General features: G+C 42.1%; 1 protein-coding gene across 7 annotated transcripts in view; it reads left to right on the top strand.

Annotated features, from left to right (window-relative positions):
- The window catches only part of LOC105484840 (SLIT-ROBO Rho GTPase activating protein 2), a 250,229-nt gene that overhangs the window by 84,284 nt on the left and 141,982 nt on the right, over nucleotides 1–23,963 (top strand). For all 7 annotated transcript variants that reach the window (XM_011746880.3, XM_011746881.3, XM_071079235.1 and 4 more), the window contains exon 3: nucleotides 13,374–13,566. In XM_011746880.3, coding sequence (XP_011745182.1) covers nucleotides 13,374–13,566 — 193 coding nt within the window. The remainder of the gene's footprint in view (nucleotides 1–13,373; nucleotides 13,567–23,963) is intronic.

Below are 23,963 nucleotides of genomic sequence, written 5' to 3' on the forward strand. Positions count from 1 at the left end.
TGGGTTCATGCCATTCTCCTGCCTCAGCCTCCCGAGTAACTGGGACTACAAGGCGCCCACCACCACCCCCGGCTAATTTTTTTGTATTTTTTTTAGTGGAGATGGGGTTCCACTGTGTTAGCCAGGATGGTCTCTATCTCCTGACCTCGTGATCCGCCTGCCTTGGCCTCCCGAAGTGCTGGGATTACAGGCGTGAGCCACCGTGCTCAGCTGGACTGTTTTTGTGTTTGTTGTTTTTTTTTTTTAAGCTTAACCACTAGTAAGTGTCATCTAGTCTGTTTATAATCTTTTTATTAAATATATGACAACATTGCCTTGTGGTGTTTAGATCAGAAGCTTCTTTGCTCCAAAAGTGAATAACGACGGTTACTGGGCCTCAAAATCAGGAAGACGAAACTAAGAGAACAGGCCACAGGACTCTCCCTGATGTTGAATGGCAGCACCTTAGATTGGGCAACAGTAACATGAGTTGCATACATAGGAAGTGCCCACTGGTTCCTGGGTGTTCTCTGAATTTCTAGTGCTCACGTGAACTGTGGAGGGCAAAGGAGGAGGACACAGAATGTACAGTTTCTTTTCCAGCAAGAAGTGAAACTTAGGCCCTTTCTGATTTAATAATAACCCATGAAGAAGGAGCTGAGTGGTTTGAAGACTGTTCTAGTTCTGCCTTTGGTGGCCATGTGGTTTATTTCCACAGCTTTTCAAATTGCAGGTTGAGACCTTTTACTAAACTATGAAAGCAAATTAGTGAGCCACAACCAGCATTTAAACAGATACAGAAAATATCAGAGTTCATGACTAAGGATAAATGTTGTTTCATGACACTTTTCAGTTGTGTGTGTATGTGTGTGTGCATGTGTGTTGGATTGCCAAAGTTTGAAGCCACTAATTTTGTTCAATTCCTATCACTTTCTGTACCTTCTTTATCGAAAAGTTAAAGGATCAAAGAACCTATGGGATAGATTTTATGTATTATCAGAAATGTGTATTAAGTTGGGCACGGTGGCTCACGCCTGTAATCTCAGCACTTTGGGAGGCCAAGGCAGGTGGATCACCTGAGGTCAGGAGTTCGAGACCATCCTGACCAACATGGTGAAACCTTGTCGCTACTAAATACAAAAAAATTAGTGGGGCGTGGTGGCAGGCGCCTGTAATCCCAGCTACTTTGAAGGCCAAGGCAGGAGAATTGCTTGAAGCCAGGAGGCAGAGGTTGCAGTGGGCCGAGATTGCTTCATTACACTCCATCCTGGGCAACAGAGCAAGACTCTGTCTCAAAAAAAGAAAAAAAAAAAAAAAAAAAAGAAATGTATATAGTGCTTACAATGTAATGTACCAGGAATTATTCTAATAACTTTACGAATATTGACTCATAAAAACTCTGTGAGGTAGGTACTGTTATTATCAAAATTTTACAGAATGGGGACATTCTGGCATAGAGAGATAAGTAATTTGCCCAAGGTCACACACAGCTAGTCAGTGGTGGAGCTGGCATTTTGAGCCCAGGCAGTCCAGTTCCAGGGTCAGGCTTTTCTCTGCGGCCTCTCCAGTTGATAGCATCTCTAGATGATGGCATGGACTTTTTCCTGCTATTGCCTTCAAGAAGAAATGATTAAAAAGGTGTTTCCTCCTCTTTCCCAACACATACCCTTAAACATTCGGAGTTAAGACAGTGAGTATGAGGATTCTTATTTGATTAAGTTGAAGGAATTCAGGGATTCTTTTTGTTTACCAGTCAACATTGCCAGCCTAGCACTAAAAGATTCCACTATGACAGACAACCACATGAAGTCGTATCTCAGCATTATAAACAAATGGATGGGGGAGAGTGGTTAAGAGCACTGATTTTTAGAATTAAACACATCTAGGTTCAAATCCTGTTGTGATCTGTCACTATCTGAGTGACCTTAGGCAGTTAACTGATCTCTAGGAACCTCAGTGGTCCCTTGTTGTGAAATGGGAGGAATCATGGTTGCCTTTTAATGGAAGCTTACTAGGCATCCGGCATGTAACAAGCACTTTATATTCTCCATCTCTTTTATTCTTCATAACAATCCAATGGAGTGGCTGCTATTACAAACTCCATTTTGTAGATAATGAAAAAGACTTTGAGAGATTAAGTGTCTTGTTCAGGGAGACACAGGTACCAGGTGGCAGAACTAGAATTAAAATCCAAGTTTTTCTCAGTGCAGTCTGTCCTCTTAATCACTCGGCTTTGCTGCAAACTTATCTCCCTGGGGTGTTTTGGGGATTAAGTGAGATACCTTTGTACTTGAATAGTGACTCAATAGGAGCCTACTTGGCACGTAATAAGCACTTAATAAATGGCATGTGTGATTATTAGTAAATATATAAGATGTGTCTGCCTATAACTTTTGTGGGGACAGTTTACCTTTCCATAAAAAATAAACCATGGTCAACTAAACCAGTTCTTATAATCAGCCAGTCACTTAACATGTATATTGAGTTGCTGAAAAATAAATGATTAGCTATTCTGAAGGATCTGCTGGGCAGATTCTTTCATTGGGATAAGTTTTGTCAAGGACAGGACTGTCTACCCAACATCCAGAACAGTAGCTGTCATGAGGTACTTTGATTCATGGAGCCTCCACTTCTCTGTACTTGTTGACATGACTGTTGATTGGTCACTCCAAATCTCATGCTCCAGTGGCAATAGAGAAAACCTGGGGTGGGATTGAGAATCACGCAGCAGGGGTACAAGGCAAAGCACTGTCAGGCTGGTCCACCAACAACATATGAAGGCCCAGGAACAGCCATTGCAACGGAAACTGGGCAGACTGTTTCAGCCAGCAGCAAGGTAGTTGTGTTCATCTGGGGTGATGCATAAACTGAATCTGGCAGAGCAGGCCCTCAATAATGATAGACTTCTCATTGCCAAAGTTAATGAGCTCTTTGACTTGCTGTCTTATTTAAATACTCCGTAGTTATTGACACTTTTGTACATCTCTCTTCATTCTTAATCTACACTTTCCTATCTCTCCTTCCTTTGCTTTCCACCTAAATGGGGATATCCTAAGCCAACGTCTTTTTCATTCTACATGCTCTCTATGGACAGCTGCATTCACTTTCCTGGTTAACTTCCTAACTGCCATCTATAATATTTGCTGATGACTCCCAAATGTCTATTTCTAGACTTGACCTCTCCTGAGAACAGAAGGAGAATACAACTGTCTTTTCCAGTAGGATGCTTCGCAGGCATTTCACGGGCTACCTGAACTTCTTGGTCTTCCTTAATCATTTTTGTTTGTCCTTCTCCCTGGTATTGAATAGGTGCTTGGTCCCTGCTTGTTCAATAAATTTGAAACAATGTGCCAGTATGTATGTGCTGTATTGAAACAATGTGCTGTACGCTAAGCTGGGTCCTGCACAAAATGAAGTAAACTTTCCAGAGCCAGCTCTACAGGAACTTAGGGTCTGGATTTTAATATTGATCTGGTTTGTTTTCAACTCGATTGTGCTGGAGCCTTGAGCACATACAGTGTGCCATTGTCCTCTAAGAGAGTGGACATGTTTGAACTGACATTTGGTCTTTTCAGGAATTGTTTGGTAGGAAATTTCTTGGATTTTGACTCTCCTTGAGCTTTGACTCTTCTTGGGCTGTCCTGCTTTTCAAGACTGTCATTTTGCTTTGTCCAGAGTTTATAGAGCCCTTTAGAACTATGTATCTGTTCTGCTCATCACGCATGCAGGGCCCTCTCTGCTGGCCCTAGCCTGCTTTTCTACCCTTTCTCTTCATACTCTTCTGTGTGAACCTTCAGGTCACAGGGCTTCTCACAGCCTCCTGAGCTTCATCTGCCCATTTTAGCCTCTTTGACTTTGCTTTGCTAACTACAACCCTTCATCTGTCATCCCCCTCGCTTCCGTTTAAATCCTCCCCTACCCAAGGTCTCAAGAGGTCCATGCTAGATTTTACTGATTTCTTCCTCCCTTAATGTAGTCTGGGACCATTATTTTGGCACTTAGGATGCACAGTCTTATACTCTTAAATATTTTTGCATTTAGTCCTCCTTTTCTCCAATTCAATTGTAAGCTCCTTGAGAGTAAGAGACTGTCTTACATTTTCTTGTGTAAATATCTTACATTTTCATGTGTGTTCCAATGATTCATCACCCAGATCTTCCCATAGAGTTAGTGTTAGATAAATATTTGCTGGGTTTGTTTGTTGATTATTGTGGTCCTTGGGAACTGACGTGCAGCTTGTCACTAGCAGTGAATCAGGAGCATCAGACTAGGTGACATTTCCCAGAGGAGCTGCTGGTCTTCACATCCTGCATCTTTAGTTTGTGGTACAAATTAATTCTAAATTTTGGACCTTGAGAATTCTGTTTCTTAGCCATCTCGGCCAAGACCTAGGAGCTAAAATTACTACTTTGGCATTTGATGTGGCAGCTTTTTCATTTGGGAGCTTTTTGTCTTTAACTTGCTTTTGAGTCACTTGAAAGAACTAAGGTGGCCTGCCAGAGCAGTCGCGATGATTGAAGTTCATTGAGATATCCCTCTCATTGGCTTTATGAGATTGCCTTCTGTGCGTTCACTTGGGGGCTGGAAAGTTAATGGATGACTGAATGTCCTTTGGAAACTTGTAGGGCCATTTTTCTTCTCTTTTCCACTGGCTGGTTTCTCTTTGTTACCAAAGGTGCAGGCATTGTTTTTAGGTAGTGTGGAGTTAATGTAAGGGGAGGAGTGGTTCTTTCTTTCATAGCTTTGGGATAATCTGCTGCACAGCGCAGACACTTTTGAAGATGGCCATGTTTAAAGTCCATCACAGAGAACTACAGTCAAAAGGAAAGCCAGGGAGGCCAGGGTTCCAGTCATAACTGCCCCCACTACCCCCTTCCTCCCACCAAGATTACTGTCTTACCTTTGAACCCAAGGATGTCTCTTATGGCCAGTTTGCTGATTACTGTGAAGGGAAGTATGGTTTGGAATCATACTATAGAGTCATGGGCTCTTAAGTATGTGTTGTTGCTAATGATTGGTGTTGGTATGTGCAGAAATTTTCCACTCACGGAATTCTACTCATTTTGACCTCTCTACCATTCAGCTTGTATTGCTCATTAATGTCCACTCCATTTCTTCATTTAGACAGCATAGGACTCCATCCAGCAGACTTCCTTCACTGTGATCTTGCTTCAACTCCGTTTATTACATTCGTCATGACACAAACTTTTACCAGCTCCATTTCTGGCTGCTTGAGATCCAAACTACTCTATTGGCCTTTGGAGCTATTCCTCGCCTTGCACCTTTATCTTTGACCAAGCCTCAGTGCCACCTTTTGTTCCAGTAAGGACATCCTCCTCACTACCCCACAGAGAGGGCACGCTCAAACATTCCCATCTCTTGGTGTATGTTTTCTCTAACTCTGGAATATCCCGTCACCCTTCATTTACTGAAATCCTACCCTCCCTCAGAATATTAGTTCAGATTTCCGTTTCCTCCCCTTTCTCTCTCTCTCTTTCTCCTCTCCTGCCTTCCCTCCACAAACTTGGAGGCCTACTATAATGCTAGGTGTTGTTCTGGGTCCCACAAGTACATTAGTCAGCTGAACAGACAATTTATTCTTCTTTTTTAATTTTTTTTTTTTTGAGACAGAGTCACTCCCTGCTGCCCAGACTGGAGTGTGATGGTGCAATCTCGGCTCACTGCAACCTCTGCCTCCTGGGTTCAGGCAATTCTCCTGCCTTATCCTCCCAAGTAGCTAGGATTACAGGTGTGTGCCACCATGCCTGGCTAATTTTTTGTATCTTTAGTAGAGTTGGGGTTTCACCATGTTCGCCAGGCTAGTCTCGAACTCCTGACCTCGTGATCTGCCTGCCTCAGCCTCACAAAGTGCTGGGATTGCAAGTGTGAGCCACCGCGCCCGACCAAATTTCTTATTTTCAAGAAGTTTAGACTACCTCCAGAAGCCTGACTTTAGTAACGGGATTCCCCACCGATCTTCCTGAGTTTTCAACCCTTTCATTGTAGTATTTATTCTTAATTTCATGTCCTTATAGTATACAATAACATAATTTCTATACTATATAATTATATATCTTGTGCAATTATGTAATATGAATTGTTATGTAAAATTTTGAAATGTATTGTATATTTGGATCATGTCTTCCCAGTTAGATTGTACGTTCTTGAGAACAGGGATCTTCATACTTCTGAATATTTCAGAAATCCTCACTTTATCCGTTAGGGCCTCTTTGCAAGGGACCAAAACTCCAAGACAAAGTGGTTTCTTTTGTTTATTTGTTTCTTTTTTGTATATATTTTATTTTATTTTTTTTTTTGAGATGAGGTCTCGCTATGTTCACCAGGCTGATCTCAGACTTCTGGCTTCAAGCAGTCCTCCCATCCAGGCCTCCCAGAGTGCTAGGATTACCAGTGTGAGCCACTGTGCCTGGCCTAAGGCAAAGTGTTTTAAGCGAAAATTGAATGAATTGACTTGTGTAACTGAAAGGCCTAGGGATAGGGCTGGCTTCTCGTTGTGACTTCATTCAGATACTCATGTTTCCTTCTCCCCATCTCTCAGCTCTGCTTCTTTGGGCCAACTCCATTTTCAAACAGGCTTTCCATTCACGATAGCAAGATGTCAGTGGCAGCGTCACACTCTCTTTGTCCCCGGGTCTTCCATCTCCCAGCCAAGGCCTGGGTTTGAGAAAGCACACTATCTTTGACGAGGCAGATGTGTGCCACCATGCCTGGCTAATTTTTTGTATCTTTAGTAGAGATGGGGTTTCACCTATCTTTGGAGAGGTCAGGGGTGGAATCAGTTTTGCCAAAAGCATGTGGGGAAAACATGGATACAAGGAATGAAAAACAATTATTTCAGAAATGTAATAGCTCTTTGTTGGTTGGCTGTGCCTGCCTTATTTATTTTTTTGAGACAGGGTTTTGCTCTGTCACTTAGGCTGGAGTATAGTGGCATAATCACGGCTCACTGTAGCCTTGACCTCCTGGGCTCAAGCGATCCTCCCACCTCAGCCTCCTAAGTAGCTGAGACTAAAGCACACACCACCACTCCCAGCTAACTTTAAAAAAATTTTTGTAGAGATGGGACTTTGCCATGTTGCCCAGACTGGTCTCGAACTCCTGAGCTCTAGTGATTGGCCCACCTCGGCCTCCCAAAGTCCTGGTATCACAGGCGTGAGCCACTGTGCCTGGCCTGGTTTGTTCCTTACTTTATAAAGTAATGTGGAAAAAGTCACACTCTTTGAGGAAGAATATTTGCTGTTTCCTAGTTTACTGAAAGTATCTTGATGGCCTTTTCTTGGAAACTGACTACTCATAGATAAGTAATGTCAGTCACTGAAGATGTGTTACAGCCCATATAACAAATTGAGGGCAGTGCTGTGTCTCTCTGCTCTGTGTGCATACTCATTTGTTTATATTATTATTTAACTTTGTTTGTTACCGTTTTTTCTTCTTTCTTCCCCACTACCCTGCTAACTTTGAGGAAGTACTTTTTGTCTGTATTCTCAGAGCACCTGGAAGGCACTCAAATAAATGTTTGCAATAAGAGTAAGTAAAAGTAAGAAAGGACGTTGGGAACTCAGTGACTTGGATTTCAGTCTTGATCTACAACTAAATAGCTGTGTGATCTTGGTCAATCCCCTTTGCTGCTCTGAGCTTTGGTTCTTACATCTGTCCAGCAAGGAGTTTTGAGTCCTTCCTTTACTAAGTTCATAGAAAGGCAAATTAGCAGAGTAGAGAGCAAGACTTGGCAGGGCATTCTGGTATTTTGTTTCCTGAGGAACAGTTTTGAGAGGGGCTGATTACTGTTGTGATAAGAAGTCTTGGTAAGAGATATGGAGGGTAGAGCCTGAAAGCCTCAATTGTATTCTTATGTAACATTCTCTGGAAAGGTACTAGGAATTAATATTCCTGAGATGGCTGAGGTGATATCATGCGTTTTGAAAGGGCTGAAAATGGGTGAGGCAGATTGGGTGGAAAAAGACTGACAGTCAGACCAGGTTCCCAATGGGGAGCATGGGCTGATCTTCTGCTCTGCGTGCTGGCAACAGAGCCTGAGGGAGATGCAGCTCCTGCCCCCTGGGTGCTGGCACATCAGGAAGAAAGGAAGGACATGCGTGTGTGACTTTCCTGAAAGATTACATCTGTCTCCTGGCCTGCCCTTCCTCCCCTATTTTCTCCTTAGAAATGTGGTATTCATGACTTAATCAGAGAAAATTCCTCAAGAAGAAGATGAATTTTGAAAGGAGGAAAGAAAGGGATCCTTGAATTGAAAACAATAGGCTGAACACCCTCACCCCCTGTACTCTACTGGCTGGTGAATTCCCTGGATGTTCTCTGAAGTGAGGGCAGTCTTCAGAGGACTGTGTCATCTGCATTGGCAGGTGTTGTAATTTAGAGTCTACATGATTGTCAGCGTGGCGGGGCCCTGCCTGTTTTTGTTAAATGATCAGTATCCTATTAGGGCTAGTTTTTCTTCCAGTTGCATGCTTATCGAGATCCTTCAGTATCTTTCTAAAAAGGAAATACGCCTCTTTCTAAATACTAGGACGAGTGTAATTAGTATCTTAAGCTGTGGCCAAGCATGGACAAGGAGGCAGCATGTCCCAGGGGAAGCTTTGTGGATGTGTCTGGTGATCCTGGATTTGAATTCACATATAAAAACACTCCTTGGCAGGTCTTTATCTGACATCCTTTGGAATTGGTGATCTGCCAGTGGAGTTCAATGTCATGGCCAAGCCTACTGCCCAGAGGGGCAGCTTCCAAGATTTGCTTTAGGAATAGTCAATGCAGAACTCATTTAATTCATACACACCGGGAAATGGAAACCAAGAATCCATTCCTCCTTTTGGTTCCTGTTTGTTGGGTTATTTTCCCCTTCACTGGCAGATGGTGCTCAACAGAATATGCTATGTGGTGGGGTTCAATTTTTGTATCTGTTTTTTTTCAGTGAGATATAATTCACATACTGTAAAATTCACTCTTTTAAAGTGTACAATTCAATTTTTAAAACATATTCACAAGGTTGAGCAACAGTCATCACTATCTTAATTCAGAACAGTGAGGTTTAAATTTGTCTTGAGTCTGCATGAAATATCAACCAGAGGTCAACTCTGATTCTCAGGAACCTTTTTTAAAAATTTGGTTCTTCTTGCAAGGGAAGCTGCAATTTTTATTCAAGTGTCATTTTTAAAAATCATAATAAGAAAAAATGTTAGAGGACATTGGATTTTTCTTAGCCCTGTTATGTGATTTCTTTCTGCTATTGATGATTTTTAAATCTTAGATCTTCAGGTTGGGGCTTATTACCTCAGCTTTGTTACAATAAAGAATATTTAAAGCAGAAACAATAAGACTTTTTGTGTTCTCTTGTCCTTTCTCTTATTTGTCAAGCCTCTTTAGACAGGGCTTAGACCTGTCTTTTTCTCCTTTGTCACCATCACCTCGCACAGTGCCTCCATACAGGAGAGGCTCAGTAAGATTTGCTGAATAAATGGGCTCTATTGGGTGCTCAGGGGAGGCTGTTTGGGGGTGTATATCACTCCAGGTGGCTCATGGCGACCTTAGTACTTTGGCCTTGTGAATAGCCAGGGAATTATTTTGTACCCCTAAGATGTAGCTGCTTCTAGAAAGTGAGAGCTTGACTTCTTCCCATGTATTTCTAGGGAAGGAACTGGCAAGGACCCTACCATCTCCATAGCTCCCAAGAACTCTCATCCTACTGTAAACCAGATGTGTAAAGCCTTCTTGAGTTGGTATCGTGAAGCATGGTGTAAGTGGTATGAGTTGTGTGAGTCTTTGAATGTGCACACATGATGTGCACATGCATGATCGCCTAAGCACACAAGGGAGCTGTGAGGAGTTCCTCTGTGTTTTTATAATTGCCCCTTTCTTCTTTCTGCCCTTTTGTTTGTTAATAGGCCAGGGTTCAGAGGGGCCTCCATTCTGGGCACATGGCCCAGGAGTGCTGGTATTCAGTGGCCCGTTGTTTCCTGCCCCTTGTGTGCATGGACGGGGACTGGGGCCAGCATAGCTGCCTTCTTGGGGACCATTGTTTGTCTTTGTAGGAGCAGCAGCAGCAGCAGCGCCTAAAGCAGCACATTTTGCCCTGGATAGAACCATTGTCCTGTCTTGGAGCTGTACGCCTAAGAGTGAGAGTGGTTAGAATTTCCCTTAATACCTGTGTGGATGCTTTGAAGATGGTAACAAGGGAGCCATCTTCTTCTTTCTTCTTCCATTCTTCTTTCTTCTTCCTTTCTTCTTCTTTTTCCTTCTTCCTTCTTCATTCTCTTTCTTATTTCTCCTCCTCCTCTTCCTTCTCCTCCACCTCCTCTTCTTCCTTCCTCCTCCTTCTTCCTCTTCTTCTTTTTGGCCAGTATTGAGGGAGGGGAGATGCTAAGTGGTGTCATATCACAAATAAATCACACTGGCAGGTGGTATCTATTAACAGAGCCTCTTTTTTTTTTTCCTGGATCAGGGGTGGGGATACTGCTTTCTCACAGTCTCTGTCCCCTGGGCTTCCTGGTAGACCTCAGGGTGCACTCACAGGACAAGAAAAGCACTTCCCTCTAAGCTGTCCTGTAGGGTAGATCTAGGAAGTGGGGAAGGGATCCAGTCTGGTTGTGGACAGATTGAAACATAGCTAGCTAATGAGTCAGTGGGCGAGTCTATACTTGTCTTAGGGGCCTGAATCAACCCTCAGCTGGAAGGTGGAAAAGGCGATGTTCCAGGAGTAAGAGTCATGGTCACTGTGATTTACCCAGAAATACTTTCAGAGACTCCAAACTGGTGTTCTATTTCTCTTGTTTTTGTTTCTCTGACCTACTATTAACCTCTTTGACAAGTCAAGCAAACCTTAATTTAGCTCCAGCTCCACTTGCGTGATCGTTGACCCTTTGGTAAATTACCTGAAGAGTCTTACTTCAGTTTTCTCCTTAGTGTAATCAGGATTATTGTGTATACCTTACAGACTACCTGTGAGAATTAAATGAGATGATATATAGAAAGGCCCATAAAATGTATTCAATAAACACATGCTCCCTTCCCTTCAGGGTCCCAGAGGGAGTACCTGTGATGCAGCATACACTGTGCTGCCCTCATTGAGGCACCTGACAAAGTCAGGCTGGATTTCCTTGCTGACTGGATGTGCTTGGGGGTTTCTTACATTAAATCACATATCTCAGAGGCCTCCTATGAAATACTTGTTCCTTGGACAGGCTAAGTCTGGAGTGGCCTACTTCTGGAACTTCATGGGACTTTGCCTCGTCCTCTCTTTTTTTGGCAGAGGGTGGGTGTCATCCAACTAACTGTTTCTTTCTATTCTCCTGGCGAGTGAGATTACTGAGGTAAATTCTTAAGTGCATTACAGGGGACTCAGAGGGACCTGACAGCCTTACTGCCCATCCGTATCCCCTGTACATCTGTTACGATTCAGTACCTGGAAAGCCTTTCTACCCTAAAGAGGCCTTGGTTCTTAATGGATGAGATTTAAGTAATATTAGTAAGCATTGTGAATGCCCTCTCAATGCACAGTTTACCTACCCAATGCTATTACTATCAGCTTTTCACTAATATATGGAAGGGGTACAATGCCTTCAGGAATAGTCTCAACAAGGGCTGTTCCCTTTAAGAGACCCAGAAATCCCTGGCAAGAACCAGATGCCTGACATAACCTCTGCAGATCTTTACCCCCAATACCCTTGTAATCAGACTCCATAAAACACAGAACAAGAGAGCTTTGATGAGTGATGAGGTAGGCAGCTTTTCTGCACAGCCTTCTGTCTGCTTGAAACAATCCTCTGGAGCTCAGTTTCAGTTCAGGTGAGGTTACTGCAGGGCTGGTTGGCATTGGTGGTTGACAGGGAGAGAGATGAGGATGAAGAGGGTGAGAATTGCGCTTACAGATCACCTGAGATCATCTGCAAAGGGCATACTGATATTTGTAAAAACAGAAACAAAAATGTAGATGGGGACAGATTATAGAGCCTCAACTACTTCAAGGCAAAGCTAAATGCACCATTTACCCACCCTCATTGCTTCATGAACATTTCAACATCATAGTTCTCATCCTGTTTTTCTCTGATTTATCTGCAGCTCACATGAAAACTCTAGACCCCCTCTCCCCATAATGATGCATTACATAGCATAGACAGAAAGCATTGTTACAACTGTACTACTTGGGAATGAATTTGGGGCATGCATAAGGAAAGGCATAATATAGGTGATCCTTTTCTGTGGGTTTGGAGTCACTGTCACATCCTAATGCACTTGGAGCTAAGTAGGCTTGCAGAGGAAAAGGATGAAAGAAATGGCTCCATTCTGACTCAGATGAGGATTGGGACATAACTTTAGCAGGATACACACTGCAGGCCTTCTCTGAGCTGAAAATCAGTCTGGCTTTGGCAGACTGCTTCCTGTGAGTGCCAGGTCTCTTGTCAGTAACAAATGCGGTACTGCATTTGAGGCAGATCTGGTCACATCTGTAGCTTCCTTTGCAGCAGTTCCAGAGAGAGTATTTGCTAGCTCCATACAAGGACCCTGAGCAGCCAGAAATCTGTATGCTAGAGCTTAACCAGAAATATTTATAGCTGTGACACTATAGAGGCACTTCAGCATCCCTGAAGATTAAGCAACACGGATATGAGTGATATTTGTTAGTGAAAAAAAATCTCTTTCCAAGTCTTCTTAAAAAAATGATTTTCATTCTGTGATATTGGAAACTGTGAAATCTGATTGACAGTGAATGGTTTGCTTGCCCAGAAGTTCTTGTGCTTGTTTTGTTTTGATTGCTACGATTTGACCTTGGGAAATTTTCTTTCAATCTCCATTAAAATATCCTGACCTTCATCCTACTTCATGAAGATGCTAAACAACATTTTGAAATGATGGGGAAAGTGCAAAAAGTAGGAGCATGGGCTCTAAAGTCAGTCTCTTGGGGTTTGAATCCCAGCTTCACCACTTAAAAGTTTGACTTCTTCAAGACTCAGTTTTCTCATTTTTAAAATGGGGATAAGGTAGTACCTGCCTCTTAGGATGGTTGGGGTGATAATTCATTTGGGCCCTCTGCCAGAAGACAACCCAGATTGTGGCTCTCTGCCACTAGAAACATAGTAATATAAATGGTAGATAGGAATATTATTATGTTTAATAAGCAGCTTCTCCTAAGTGATTCAGCAGATTCCTGGTTCACAATGTTCTTTAATGGTGTAAAAAGGGTTGGCATTTTTGGAGGTGCCTCACATTGTATGGACAGTTTAGACTTTAGGCTTTTTCGTTCAGGGCTTTGAATTTCCCAGGGCACGGGGAATAAGTAAATGGAAGGTGGGTGAATATTGGCATGCATGGTGGTTTGTTCAGGGCTGTCTTTCTGACTGTCTTCCTTGTTGTTGTTGTAGAGATCCGTGCTCAGCTCACAGAGCAGATGAAATGCCTGGATCAGCAGTGTGAGCTTCGGGTGCAACTGTTGCAGGACCTCCAGGACTTCTTCCGAAAGAAGGCAGAGATTGAGATGGACTACTCCCGCAACCTGGAGAAGCTGGCGGAACGCTTCCTGGCCAAGACACGCAGCACCAAGGACCAGCAATTCAAGTAGGGGCTCTGTGGCTGTTACTCTCAGACCTTGGAATGGGGTCCAGGGTGGAGCGGGGCAGGGTACACTACTTAGATCCAGTTGGATTCAGGAGCCGCTGGCTTCAGATTGGTTGAAAGCCCTCAAGGACTTCTCGTTTTTCAGATCAGGCTTGTGTGCAGTTCAACATTTCATAGAGATGAGAGTAGATGATGAACCATGCTAATAACAACAGCCAGCTTGTTTATAGCTCTATTGCCAGGCATGCTACTAAGGGCTTTATGTATATGTTAGCTTGCTTAATCCCAACAACAACTCCGTATGATGGTTATTGTTATTATCCCCAATTTATAGATGAAGAAACTGGGGCATAAAAAGGTTAAGGGGCTTAACTCAGGGTCTATCTTAATCTCTCTCTCTCTCTCTCTCTCTCTCTCACACACACACACACACACACACACACACACTCACACACCCCTAGTAAATAGTAGAGCTGGAATTCAAACGCAGGCAGTGTGGCTCCAGGGTCTATGTTTTTAACCATTTCACCAAACTGTCTTTAATTAGGCGAAATAAATGATGTTGAGGCCATTATATCTAAATCCCTGTCCAGGCAGTTGCTAAGGTCTATTTCTTCTACATGTACTTTATTTTATACAGCTGGCCCCTTCACTTGGTTCCCACTGCCATTGCCCTAGTTTAGATCATCATCTTTTTTTGTCTGAATGATTGCAGTATTTACTATATCTTCTATAGCAGATTTTCAACCCTGGCTGCACATTAGAATTCCCTGGAGAACTTTAAAAAAAATACAGAAATCTGGGCCCCACTCCAGACCAATTAAATGAGAATCTCTGGGAGTGGGGCCTGGGTAACAGGGTGGTGTAAAAGCTTCCCAGGTGATTCTAATGAACAGCCAGCATTGAGGATCACAGTCCGCAGCAGGGGTATCCAATCTTTTGGCCTCCCTGGGCCACATTGGAAGAAGAATAATTGTCCTGGGCCACCCATAAAATACACTAACGCAATAGCTGATGAGCTTTAAAAAAAACTGCAAAAAAAACCTTACAATATTTTTACAAAGTTTACAAATGTGTGTTGGGCTGCATTCAAAGCTGTCCTGGCCCCCATGCAGCCCACAGGCCGTGGGTTGGACAAGCTTGGTCTACAGCTTCTCCCCATTCCAATCTGCTTGCTCCATTGTGATCACAGTTAATCTTCCTGGAACACACTGGTAATCAGAGAGTTTCTTTCTGCAAAACTTTCAGTGTCTCTCCATTGTCTATGTTCTTTTTATTATGATTTTTATTATTTTTAGAGATAAGGTCTTGCTCTGTCACCCAGGCTGAAGAATAATAGTGTGATCTTGACTGACTGCAGCCTCAGACTCTTGGGCTCTAGTGATCCTCCTGCCTCAGCCTCCCTCTTGAGTAGCTGGGATTGCAGGTGTGCACCATCATACCCAGCTATTTTTATTTTATTTTAATTTTTGTAGAGACAGTGTTTCGCTGTGTTGCCCAGTTTGGTCTCAAACTCCTGGTCTTAAGTGATCCTCCCACCTCATCCTTCCAAAGTGCTGGAATTACAGGTGTGAGCCACCACACCCAGCCCATCTATGTTTTTGATGTTCAAATTGTAGTTTCCCAGTGTCAGCATCATCTGTACTGTTAGAAATGCAGAATCTCAGGTCCTATTCCAGTCCTACTGTAACATGATCCCACAACATAGCATGTGATTTGTGTGCACATTGGCATTTGGGAAGTGCTGTTCTGTTCACAAAGGTGCATGCTTTTTGGCTTGGTCTTTAAGCCCCTCTACATCTGGCTTCAAACAGCTTTCCAACCTTATTTCTTGTTTCTGTTCCACTATACCTGAGCCAAACAGAACATTCACTCCAGTGGGTCACTGGCATCCTGTTATTTGAGCTTATGTGGTCAGTCTTTCCATGTTTGCATGTCTAAGCCATGCCCATGTCTTAAGAACCATCTCAGGTTCTCCCTGTTCCAGGAAACTTTCCTGATTGTCCCAGAAGAAAGAAAGTTCTCCGTCTTCTGAATTCTTGCAACGTTTTATTTGCTCTTCTCTTAGGGCATTCAGCACTATCTGCCTTCTGTTATCTTCCCTTAGTGGACTGTATAAGTTTGTTTGATCTTCTAGAGTCCCACAGGGCCTAGTATAATATGTGGTGTATAGTAGATGCTCACTAAATATTGTGGAATAAATAAATGAATGAATGAATTTAAGAATTAGTGCCAAGTGTATCTTATTTTCCCCATTTTCTATTTTTATTTATTGCCTTAATAATACAGGACACAAATTATCCTTTAAAAGCCAGCTCTGTGCAATGAAAATGGGGTTAAGGTTGAGGAGAACATGACATCTGAAAATAAGCCAGAATAAGAATTTCCTCCAGATGTTTTTTTTTTTCCTCAGAGTTTATCTTTCCCAAGTCTCATTCTCTTTATGATAAGAGAATCATCTGATAATAAAATATTATTTTAGTATGTGATAAATGAAGACTTAGGGGAGGAATCATTTGCTTTAGAAAGTGATTCAAAGTTGGATTTATTCTGTTGGTAATCTCATCCTAAATTTTAAATAGCATTTGATTTTTAGTACTATATCATATTCTCAGCTTATGGACTTATTTGTTACAAATTAAAGTTCAGATGTGTTAATCTCCAAGCCATCTGAATTGCTCTGATTAAGATCACATACTAGGAATAGGGTGATTTCTCCAAGTCTAGAATAATTGATTTTCTGTTAAAGATGGTACTTGGCATCATTTTTTCTCAAATAACCAGCGAGTATTTATTGATTGACCAGTTCTGTGCTTATACAAGGCATTGGAAAATACAAGAGAGGTTGAGAGAGTCATTATGTGATTGGAGATAAGATTTTGAATACAAGAAGCAATTAGACCATATAAAGCAGTAATGATCTCATTAAGACATCATTGGTGTTACATACAACATAGATCTGATGAGAGGTCAGAGATGGATAAAGGTTCTGGAATAGTCAGGAAAGTTATCATGAAGCAGGTGGGACCTAGGCTTGAGAGGTAGATTTGTGTGGCAGAGGAGAGAACAGCAGGTGCAGGTAAGAGGAAGCAGGAATATTTGGTGATAAGGGGGTGTAGGGGCTAGTGTGGGATCCAGCTTTATTAAAGGGAAGGTTCCTAACACATTCATCTAACTGATTTCCATTGCACATTCCTTGAACTCATTTGTGCCTTGGAGTGTAGCAGGGAACAAACTGCTTCTTCCACATAGCACTTAGATGAAGAAATGGGCATTTAACAAATCACACAATTAGATATATAATTTAAAGTTGGGGTAAATGTTGTGGGAGGAAAGTATTTAATACAAGGTGGTACAAGAACCTGGAAGAGGGTGACTGTTACACTTCATAGCTGGTTTACTCCGATAGCTTCCTGCCTGATCGTATCCTGAGTAACAATCAATCTACTTATTTAACAAATTCCTTTTAAATACCTACGAGTACTGTGCTCTCTGTTGATTCCTATAGGAACTAACATAAGCTTAGGAGTTCCTGGTTAAGTAGAGCATGGTGACTTATGTCTGTAACCCCAGCACTTTAGAGGGTAAGGTGGGAGGATCTTCTGAGGCCAGGAGTTGGAGACCAGCCTGGGCAACATAGCAAGACCCCATCTCTACAAAAAATAAAAAATTAGCTCAGCATAGTGATGTACTTCTCGGGAGGTGGGAAGATCGCTTCACCCCAGGAATTGGAGGCTACAGTGAGCTATGATTGCACCACTGCACTCCAGCCTGGGTGACAGAGTGAGACCCTGTGTCTCAAAAAAAAAAAAAAAAAAAAAAAAAATCTCTGGTTAACAGGGAAAAGAGCTATGTAAGTAGTATAATATGAAAAGAACTTTAGTAGAGATATGAGAACACAGATATTTTCAAGAGCAGTAGAAAATAAGTTAAATAAGTAGAGTAGACCCCAAGTGATAGCTCTTTGATAGTAAGCAGAGAAGTTCAGATTGGGTGTGGCAGCATTTTAGTGGGTTCTCTGGGTTCTTAGGTGGGGAGAGAGACATGAGGAAAAGAGAAGGCCAGGATGAAGGTTTCAGGGTAATCTACACAAAAAGTAAGAGAAAAAAAAATGGAGGGAGTGGAAAGGAGGTAGGAATATATTGAGAAGGTATTCAAGAAACTAAATAGGACTGGATAACTGACTGGATAAAGCATAGAACCATAATGGTCAGGGGTGACCCAGTGTCTCTACCCTGGTGACCTAGAAGAATTGTGGCATCCATGATAGAAGTGGGGGTGTTGAGGGAAGATCTGTTTTGAATGGTGATCCTACTTTGAACATTTTGGGTTTCGAGCAGTATGAGGCCATCAGGTATGCAGGTGGAGGTGGCATACTGCTGAGGTAAGAGGTTATGACTGGGGATAGCTAGCAGAATCTTCAGGGTAAAAGTGATTGTGGAAGAGATGAAAGTATATGAATTCAGGGAAGAGAAAGAGGAGAATAAAGAGCTAAATCCAGGACCCCAGGCTTCGAGAATAAAAGTTACGCATTGGTAGTAAAAGTTACTATGAGGAGAAGCAAAAGCTACCTGTAGAGAGAGAGAGAGAGAATAGTTTTGTTTTTTAAGGCAAAGGATAGAAGGTAAGGTGGAAAAGTGGTGTCTGATGGAACTAGAAGTGTTTCAAGTAGAAGATCTGTAAGAGCAATTTCTTATTGATATTCTCTCATATATAAGGTACTGTGAGAGATGCAAAGATGACTAAAATGAGCCCCAAACCCAAAAGCTTTCAATTTCTTTGGGTGAAACATATGAAATTGCTGGGTTTTTTTGTAAGGCAAAATGGCAATTTCATATGATACAGCCTGGTAGAAGAGGAGATAGAACATAGTACAAATGCATTGAATACAGGCAAGATGGTGAGAAACTCAATAAGAGAGGCTCAGGCAACATCCTACTTTCATGCATAATTTATTCCTAAAAGTGTATACAGAAGTCAAATGGTTGAATGTCTAACTACAGTTGTATGTGGGGTAGGTAAGTTCTATTATTATAAATAAGTGTATATGTGAAATTCCAAATTATACCTCATCTGATATATTTTTAGCATTGTATGCCTTGTCTTTAGTTCTATTTGTTTGTTTTCCATGATTAAACTCATGGCCTGCCTGCTCAAGTTCAGTGAATACCTAAAGAGTCCACGTAGCTGATGAGTTCTGCCCTTATCTTAGTAATACAATGATGAGACCTCTACTTCGCGATGCAGCATTAGTAACAGCACTTTCATTTTTCCATTTCCACTCATTTTTGTGTTGCAAAAGATAACCAAGTGTTCAGATGTGTGCATACCCAAGCATTGCTATGCAGAGACAACCATCCCGCTGAAACAGACTTGGTACCTGCCAGTCAGTATCACTAAGACAAGCTTGAAACATGTGCTGGCAACTGAAAATTTGACATTTTGGCATAGGAAAGGCATCTTAGGCATGTCTGATTTGGTAAAGATATAAGTTTGACTGATGTAATAGACCCCAAGTAATAACGGCATACACAAGATAGAGGTTGATTTCTCTCTGATGTCATAGTCTAGGTGTTAGCCATCCAGGGCTGTCAGCTTCTTATTCCATCCCGAGAGTGTTGCCGTTTTCTGTATGACTCAAGATGGCTCACTGCCACCATGGTCTCATTTCAGCCAGCAGGAAGAGGCAACAGGACAAGGGGCAGTTATGGCCTTATTTTTCAAAGGTGCAGTCTGGAAGTGGCACACACATCTCTTCAACTCGTATCTGACTGGCCATAACTTAGTCACATGGTTATGCTGAACTGCAAGGGAGGCTGGGAAGTATAGTTATTGTTCTGGGTGACTATAAAGTAGAGTTTCTGTTAACATAGAAGAAGGAGAAATATTGGGGGGCAATCAGCAGCATTTGCCATATTGTCCATGTGTGGTGTATGAAAGGACAAGTGTAGGAAAGACCATGGCCACCCATCCATACAGAGTGTCACAGGTGCACAAAGAAGAGATATTTCTTCCGATTGGGGGACTGGAGAGGGCTTTAGGGATGTCAAGTTCAATGGAAGGGAGATGAAAAAATTAAAGTGCCAATGCTAGGTATTGATCCTTTAAGCTTAATACAGTTGAGATAATGGAGAAGTTGTAGAAAGAAGGTAAAAAGATGGGAAAGGAAGCATTTTAGATAGAGAGCGCAGTGTTAGAAAAGGCTAACAGAAGTGAGAACAAAGGCTGGTGAATAACTCATCTGTTTTGCTGAAGAACAGGAATTATAAATATGATAGTGAAATAAACCTGGAAAAGATAGGGGCCAGAAGATTAAAAAGGTCTATGAATGCCAGGTGACAGGATTTGGGCTTTATTCTGCAAGCATGGGGGACCACTGATAGTTTTTGAGCAAGGAATATAATTATGGCTGTGCTTTCAAAGGGTAACTATGGCAACGATGCATATGATCAATTGGAGCCGAGAGACTGGAAGGAGGAGGACCTGTTAAGAAAGGAGTCCAGTGGTGAGGTTAATGTGGGCTGAAACTGAGGTCATACCCTTGGTAATAGACAAGATGGGGCCAAGTGTGAGGGCAAGAATCAATGGAAGTCGAAGAAGCTGGGACACAGAAAGTGCTCTTGGTTTCCTGGGTCTCTGGAGTGACAATAGTACTGTATTTTCATTCAGTCGGTGAATTGTAGCCTTGATTTTGCTGACTCTAGGACTGGTCCCAGAATAGTTCATTCTCTGCCCAGAACATCTCAGCGGGCACTCATCACCTCCCCCGGAGCTGTAGCAGCTGTTGGGCTAGCAATGCCATGAATTTGTCTTCCTGTACTGCCAGGAGAGCAGCTGCCAGCAGCAACTCTGGACAGACCCATCTCAGGGACGTGGAAACTATTCAACTTGGGATGCAGCAGGTTGGCCAGGGCTGAATTCGGTCCACATGGATTCATCCCACCTTTTTCCAGGCCACTTTCTTACCCTGGCTAGGTTTCAACCACTCATACTGGGTTAGGTTGGGTATTTTCTTACAGTTCTAAGTGACTGCATTTAGGGTTGGACACTGCTGAACTGCTTTCTTCGTCTTTTGGACACCTCTTCCCCTGGAAGCCATTACCCTGTCACCCTTTGGCTTTGCTTCCTACTCTGCTCTGCTCCTGCTCACCTTTTGTCCTCTCCCACATTGTGCTCAGTGCAGACATCCTCATTAAAGCCTGCACAGTTCTGACTCCATTGCAGGCTAACCCTCTGATTCCATCTCTCTCCTTCTTTCCCCTTCCCCCAGAGAATGAGAGATGCCGCAGATAGAACTGTAGTGATTATTTGACCCTACCTTATTCTGCTTTGTTTAAGACAGGTAACATGACTTCCCCCATCCCTGTGAATTGTGGGAAGACCCTGCTAAATAATGTCTGAAATTCTGTCAGCCTGGTTTGATTAAGAGCAGTGATAAAGTATTATGTGAGGGTAGGAAGCCTTCCTAGGGAAGATGTTCTTGCATTTTCTTTGGCTCCTTGAAGAGCATAAATGTATTCCTATTTGTTGCTGAGCCTTTGATTGTCTCTTTTAAGTGGAATCTGTGTTAATATTTCCCAGCAGGACTCTAACTGATAATGCATTGACTGTTTTTTTTTTTTTTTTTTTTTAAATAGACTTGCTGTAAATTACCTTTCAGTCGTAGCTCACTTGGTTTTGATCTCCTGCTTTTAATAACTCAGGGTTTTAGGTAGCTTTTTTTTTCTGTTGAAGTTTTAGAGCAATACTTCTACATTGCTATCCTGCTGTGTTCCTTGCAGAGACCTTCTGCTATTTTATAACCCACTGTCAGTATCTTTTCAGTGTTTCTCCTAGCTTCTTTTTCTCCTCAACACATATTTGTTGACTATTTTAGAGATTTTGTTCTAAACTCTTTAGAGGACAGAGATCCAAAGAAATCAAAGGAGTAGTTCTTTCCCATATGAATTTATAATCTAGTCAGGGAGAAATTAAATTCAAATGCAAGAATACAAATCTTCAACATAAGGCTATAGGTAGTAAGTACTAAGTATATACTGCAGAAGAGATGAGGCTCAGTTGATGTAGTCAGGAAACTTCAGTAAGGAAATGAGATTTGAACAAAACTTTAAAGAAAATGTTCTTGAGAGGGAGGGGAATATATTCTAGGAAAAAGGAGCACAGCTAGAGGACAGAATAAAGCAATTTTGAGGTACAGTGAGTAAATTGGTTTAGCTGGGAGTATAAGTGGATATGGAAGAAATGGACAAAGTGAGATAGGTTTGTATTGTGGAGGGGCTTGACTCTTGATTAGAGATTTGGCTCTATGCAACAGACACTGGAAATCACTGATGGTTTAAATAGGTATGAACTCTGATTAAGGAAGATTAACCTAGTGGTAGTTTGCTAAATGACAAGAAACATGAGACCAAGGAAACCAGTTGCTGCAGTGGATCATAAGGATCTAAATTAGGTTGGGATGGTAGGAATGAAAAGATGAGGAATTTATCCTTCTGTCCATTTAGCAAATATATATCTTCTTACCATGTGCCAGACACATGCCAGATACCCACCCCTGTACTCCTAGAGCTTACAGTCTAGAGACAGATGGAAAGCACCTGGTGCAGAAAGAATCTGCAGGAATTGCTGACTAATGGGATTCAGGTTTCAAGTGAACTTGGAAGCCACAAAAGAAAGAAGGTCTGTAAAGTGTCTTTTTGACTTGGGTGATTGATAAATTAATGGTATCTTTAAAAGAAATATAGATGGGCTTTTTAAGGGGTTTCTGTTGTTGTTGTTTGATTTTTTTTTTTTAGATGGAGTTTCGCACTTGTTGCCCAGGCTGGAGTGCAATGGCACGATCTCGGCTCTCCGCAACCTCTGCCTCCCAGGTTCAAGCTATTCTCCTGCCTCAGCCTCCCGAGTAACTTGGATTACAGGCCTGCACTACCACGCCAGGCTAATTTTGTATTTTTAGTAGAGACAGAGCTTCTCCATGTTGGTCAGGTTGGTCTTGAACTCCTGACCTCAGGTGATTTGCCCACCTTGGCCTCCCAAAGTTCTGGGATTACAGGCATAAGCCACTGTACCCAGCTGAAGTCTAGAAGTTTTTTAACAGAAGTTAGGAGAAGGAATTGTTTTTGAAGGGGTAAAATATGAGAAATTTGGGTTTTAGATTTTAAGTTTAAGGTGTTGGAAGAGTATTGAAGCTGAAATTTCTAGTAGTTGACAAAATGAATGGCTGTATGCAGGGCTAAAGAGATTTTTTGGCTGTTGGTAGAGATTTGCACATGTGCACAGAGAGGGGATGGTTGAAACTGTGGAAATATTTGTGATTTCCAATAGTAAGGGTTTAGAAGAACAAAGGGGAAGCTTCCTTTGTATCATCTGTGATACTTAGATTACAGAGAGTATAAAGGAATTTAAATGATGTATTTATTTGTGTATCATTCAGTATACATTTTGGGAACCTAATTATGTATCAGCAATTGGGCTTGGTACTGGAGATAGAGAAGAACAAGACAATCTCCTATGTTCACTAATATTAAATTAGCAAAATATCAAGGAGGTAGACATAGAAAGTAAACTTTCTTGTTTGGCTGGTTATCAGTTGTGTCACCATTGGAAGGGATATGAGGGAGCAGGGACTAGGTATCTCAAGAATTTGGTAGACATTCAACCTGTAGTACTCCTTTCAGTGGGAGGTTAGTTACACAATTAATTAAAGAAAAAGTATTGTAGAGTCTGTGTTCTTGGCCTCAGGCCCAGTATTTGAATGTGCGCCGTCTCTGTAGTTACTTCACTACTGCGGATGGGTTCCTTCTCTGGAGTTGAGTTCAAAGTCATTCACCAGTCTCACAGGATAGCATTGGGTTGAAAAGCAGAGTCAGTTGGCCATGGAAAATGTTATAGTTGTGGTTGCAGATCAGAAAAGGGTGGAAGGCCAGAAAGTTCCTCATTGACTTATGGAGTGACCTCGAGAAAGAAAGTACCAGGAAACATGAATCTCCTGGGAGGGAGAACCCCTGACTTCCTGGGACCAGTGCGTCACTCACTCATTTTGGACATATTTGGGAGCTGTTTGTTCCCTCAGGAAAGATTTTGCCCAGATGTAGCATCTGGTGTTGCAAGGGTTGGCTTCCCTTCTCCATGGCTCAAGATGCCTTTCTTCAGAAATTAACAGAAGGTTCTTTGGTGTGTTTTGCATGGGCTCAGTTCATGTAGAACCTTAGATCATGGTTGAGTCCTTTTTGGAGGAAGAATTGGGAGGACTTCTCACACATGGGTAAAGCAGGATGGAAGAGACACAAGAAGGCCACTTGGGAATCAGCAAGACAGGGTGATCCAGTCTTTGGAAGAGAGAAGGAATTCAGTTAAAAGTTATTTGGGAAACTTTGTGACTTAGTGGGAAAAACCAG

This window comes from Macaca nemestrina, chromosome 1 (assembly GCF_043159975.1).
Source record: "Macaca nemestrina isolate mMacNem1 chromosome 1, mMacNem.hap1, whole genome shotgun sequence".
Lineage (NCBI taxonomy): Eukaryota > Metazoa > Chordata > Mammalia > Primates > Cercopithecidae > Macaca > Macaca nemestrina.